Source organism: Sinocyclocheilus rhinocerous, unplaced genomic scaffold (genome assembly GCF_001515625.1).
Source record: "Sinocyclocheilus rhinocerous isolate Xijiao unplaced genomic scaffold, SAMN03320098_v1.1 scaffold955, whole genome shotgun sequence".
Lineage (NCBI taxonomy): Eukaryota > Metazoa > Chordata > Actinopteri > Cypriniformes > Cyprinidae > Sinocyclocheilus > Sinocyclocheilus rhinocerous.
In genome coordinates this window covers 947,821-953,104 of record NW_015646369.1, presented here as the reverse complement: position 1 = coordinate 953,104, position 5,284 = coordinate 947,821, and the positions used below count along the sequence as shown (strand labels likewise).

The 5,284-nt window shown below is 33.5% G+C and overlaps 1 protein-coding gene across 1 annotated transcript in view; it reads right to left on the bottom strand.

Annotated features, from left to right (window-relative positions):
- The window catches only part of LOC107707671 (polypeptide N-acetylgalactosaminyltransferase 16-like), a 42,827-nt gene extending 38,819 nt beyond the window's left edge, over positions 1-4,008 (bottom strand). The window contains exon 1 of the mRNA XM_016511753.1: positions 3,794-4,008. Coding sequence (XP_016367239.1) covers positions 3,794-3,961 — 168 coding nt within the window. The 5' untranslated portion in view covers positions 3,962-4,008. The remainder of the gene's footprint in view (positions 1-3,793) is intronic.
- Between the last annotated feature and the right edge of the window lie 1,276 nt (positions 4,009-5,284).

Genomic DNA, 5,284 nt, shown 5'->3' with positions numbered 1-5,284 from the left:
GTGACACTATAACAAATTCCTTGTATGTGCAAACATACTTGGCAATAAAGCTCTTTCTGATTCTGATTCTGATTAGTATCTTACACCTACACAGTTAAGAACGCGTCAGTATTTATCGCCATTTGATAGATGGACTTTCTGCATGAGTTTTGTGAGATCTACACTTGCTTTTGCATCATTTGTCTCGGTAGAAGCTAATCTGTTATGCCTGTAATGTTGCTTCCACTTCAGCATTAATTAATAATTATTTTATTTTTAATATTTATTTTTTATAAATATGTAATATTTATTTTTAATATTATTATCAAAATAGCCTTTCTGCAGCATAATAATAATAATTTAAAAAAATCATTTTTATTAGTTCTTTTCATATTTTTATAATTTTCTTTTATTTCAGTTTTAGTTTTTTAACACATCAAGTTAAACTAAATTAAAATGAGAAATGTGGCATTGGTTACTTAGCTGAAATAAAATAAATTACACATTTTTATATAATTTATTTTATTTCAGTTAAATAATTTTTTTTTATTTTGAGAATTTTTTTAAGTATCTGGTTTTAGTTTTTGTTACAGGAAGCTTGATTTTGTAGAAAGAATTTAATATGCTCACTAATTTGCTTTATCGTATAATAACAGCAAACACACTCTCTCAATCAAGCCTTCAGTCGAGTCGGGTTTGTGTTGTGTGTGTCCAAGCTGTTGGCTGTTTACATGCATCAAATGGACAAGTACAACAAAATCAAACCAGGCCATTAGCAGAACGCCACTAATACTGTATCATCAGTTTGTGCATGGGAGCAACATGCAAAGGATGCTGGGAAAACTTTGCAAATATTGCTCACTCCCTTTTGCATAAAAGGCACATCTAATAAATCCACTGCGGTGCTTTGTGCATCTGTAACTCTTCCTAAACAGATCCAAACAGAACACGAGAGAGATGCTTGCGCTGATATTTCAGTATTTGTTCCCCTCATAAAAGAATATTAGGCGAGACTGATACGCTGCAAAAGGCCTCAGTAAAGGCAGCATCTGCTATTGGCTCCGGGCAAATAAATAAATGCATTGTGCAACAATGCTCCTGAGACGCTGTCCATAAAAAGCCTGAATTACTGCTGTGATAAAGCACCCAATTTATCTCTAAACACACAGGCTATCCTTTTCTTTCAGGACTTGTAAATGCACTTCTGTCATTAATAGAGTGAAAGGGCTCATGGCAGAGCGGACAATCATTTCATCTTATTTTACAGGCAGAGGCACGGATACAAGGGTAGATCAGATATCAAAGCAGGCTAATGGACAGCGGATTATACTGGAGCTGAAGTAGAGAATTACTATCAGTTCACAGCGGTCAGCACGGCTGAATGCTCATTAGCGAGGCTCTAATGTTTGAGCATTTTAAGATGATCAGCATTCAGTGACAGTAGCATTAGCTCGGTTAAAAAATCTACCAATATCCTCTAGCATGGCAGCAGAGGATGAAACTGCAGGCTTTAAAATAACCCATTATTCACTGACTATAGTATGGAAGCTTATTTCCGCCATAAAAATATTCTATATCTTCTATATCTTAATTCTACATAAAATAATTCTATATCCTATTATATCATATATATATATATATATCCATTTTATAATGTTCTTGTGGCTCAGTGGTAGAGCATCGCTTTAGTAGCGCAAAAGGTCATGGGTTCGATTCCCAGGAAACACACATACTGATAAAAAAATGTTTAGCCTGAATGCACTGTAAGTCGCTTTGGATAAAAGCGTCTGCTAAATGCATAAATTTAATTTAATATCTTGCAATTCTGATTTTATATCTCACAATTCCCATATCTCAGTATTGGAAGAAAAGTGAGATAAAAAAAAGTTGTAATTACCTTGTTCCATTTGTCCTATGGCAGAAATGGACCTCCATAATCAGTAAAAAATTGATTATTTTTACGCTGAAAAAAAAAATGATACTATTTTTTTTTTTAAGGTAAGTGGTTGCAAACAATTTATTTTAGCTGCATTTAAATAAAAATTGTTTTTGAAAGTTATTCAACTAAATTGGTTTATTTAAATGTAGCTAAAATAAATTGATTGCAACCACTTACCTTAAAAATGTTAGTAAATTCAATCAATCATTTTTTTCAGCGTATTTTCAAATATTTTATTATCAAAAAAGGGCTTCCTCAGTCAAAAGTTTAACGGTTTAATATTTGATATTTAAGAAATTAAAAGAGCCATACAAATTTGTATTGCAGTTGCAATGTTGTACTATAAAATAAAATTATTGTCATTGTCACTACTACTACTATATTATTTTTCTTAAATTCTCCATTTTTAATTTTACAGTGAAATATAGTAATATCTTTGTTTATTCAGTATTTTTTATATTTTTATTTACTAATAATGACAACATTATTATTATTATCACAAAATTGTGGCCAATTTTATTTTTTATTTTTTCCATTTTTTGTCAAATATTGAATAATTGAAAATGTTTTTTGTAAATTTTGTATGAAAATATTTTCCATTAAATTTCACCACATATCTGTACATCACAGTTGCTGTAATTAAACTGCATTAGCCAATATAAATAAATAGAATATATAGGTTTTGAGAGAGAGCGCCGATGTGTTTTTGGTGCTTTATACAGAGTGATGCTCTGTTGCCATGGAGCTCAGGACACAGTTCAGGGACGCCTCTCCTGAGGTTTGACACATGCACGCACTGATTCTGTGGCATTTCTGCATGTATAGAGTCATTTGGATAGAAATCATAATACTTTGCATATTACACCTTCTTTTTGCAAGCCAGCAGACGTCTGAGGAGCGTTTGCACTCTACCTGATGAATGTGGAGTCAAACTGTGAGGAGCACAACAAGCACAGATGACTCACAATCATTCCAAGCGGTATATTAGAAGCAGATCTTTCAACAATATCAACACCGGTTGTATATCATCAGTCAGGTTGGGTAGTATTTTATATGAATTAATTAGCCCATAAAGCCTACCGTATCAAATTTCTAAGGCCTCTAAATGATCAACATGATCAAAAACCTGTTGCACACAATCAACATATTTATGATATTAATATAATTTTATGTCAGTATCTGCTATACTGTTATAAATATTACATTGCAGGCTGGCTATCAGAATTTCATCTTACTCTAAATATATTAACATGTGCACCAAAATACATATTTTTGCTTAGTTTGTACTTCTGAATAAAACTGAACTGTTCCCCCTCCATATTCTCACTATATCATACTACGTAGATGAGCCTGATGTGTCAAATATGATACTCAACAAGAAACATATGCAAACTCTTTTACAGTATATATATTTTGTCTAAAGGTTCAATAAACTGTTTCATTTCAAAACTGTAGATTTTTCTGACTAGTATTATTTCATGTGTCAGGCTATACAGGGTGAAGTTTGAACATTTTATGTTTAATTATATGATCTAAATCATCTAGTTTTTGGAATGCTGGCATCTATAATAAAAAAAAATACTCATTAGAATCTGTTAGAACTAGTTCCAAATTTGAATTGAAATCCCAATGTGAATCCAGAACAAATGATAATTATCAAAGGAAACATGGATCTCTCTCTCTCTCTCACACACACACACACACACACACCTGCATCTGGATTAAGGAAAAGCCTCTTACATGCACCTGACATCACGCTGATACACACACACACACACACACACACTCGCTTCATATATCAGAACATAGATAAACGCATGCATTACAGCAGTGATCAGCATGCAGCCCCTCATCATCATCATCATCATCACTCACGATCAGAGGAAGAGTGCGCTCCTCCAGCCTCCCGTGGTTCTTCAGCTGGGAGCCCGAGGAGGAGGAGGAGGAGGAAGGTTTGCTGTCCTGCCACAGGTAATAGAAGGTGCCGAGGATCCAGGCCACGGTGAGGATGAGGATGGCGTTGGCCCGAATCCTGCGCATCATGAGCGGCTCTGAGCGCTTGGCGACCCGCTCCGAGTGTGTGATGTGCTGTCGGCGGCTCTCTCTCTCTCTCTCTCTCTCTCCAGACTGATGTGAGAGCAGCTCTGTGGCGGGTTTCACTCAGGTCCTAGAGCCCGCCTCTCCTCGCATCACCGCACTCCACAGATCATCAGCGCGACACTACAGTATTAAAAACAAACTGAAGTGTTTTTGCGATATGTAAATATGCTTTATATATGATTATGTTTATAGCATAATTACTCCAGTCTTCAGTGTCACATGGTCATTCTAATATCTGCAGCTCAAGAAACATTTATGATTATTACCAGTGTAGAAAACAGTTGTGCTGCTTCACATTTTTGTGGAAGCTACATTCTTTTTTTCAGGATTCCTTGATGAATTGAAAATTCAAAAGAACAGCATTTATTTGAAATAGAAATCTCTTGTAAATCTCTATCTCTTGTTTATAGATTATGAATATGATTTTAACAGTAAAAGACTGTAAAAATGCTACAGTAAAAAACTGTTAATTGGTTAACAGTAAGTTTCTGTAGCTACTATATATGGCGCATAACTGTGATTACATTTAATGTAATTTTACAGTAAAGTACTATTAAAATCACGTTTTTTGGAAGTGAAAAAGAACAAGTCATTGTATAATTTAGCTACAGTGAAATAACTGTTTCTTCATAGTTTTTTTTTCTCTTATCAGATATGTAGATTAGGGTTTTATCTCACATCTAATGTTGTTAAATTAATGTTTATTGCATTATTACAGTATCATGTGTGTTACATGGTGTTTAGTATTTCATTGAATGACACTGTCATCTTCTATATAAAAGTATTTCCCTCCTCAGCTTGTGTAAAAGCTGTTTGTGATGAGTTTTGGTTCCTCGTGTGACATTTTCATCACCATTGGTGGTTATCAGTGTATTACAAAGGTACAAAACAGATATTAGTACTTCAGTGGGTTGGTATATTATCATTATATCAGTTAATAAAATACGTTAATAAAAATGCATATTAATGACATCAACAAACAATAATGCATAACAGATCAGCAGTTTTGTTAAATGTTTCAATGAAATGTTTTCACCAAGGCTGCATTTATGTGGCGAAAAATACAGTCAAAATATTAATATAATATTATGAAATGTTATTACAATTTAAAATTTTAATTTTTTTTAATGTCATTTAAGCTGAATTTTCAGCATAATTACTCCAGTCTTCAGTGTCACATGGTCATTCTAATATCTGCAGCTCAAGAAACATTTATGATTATTACCAGTGTAGAAAACAGTTGTGCTGCTTCACATTTTTGTGGAA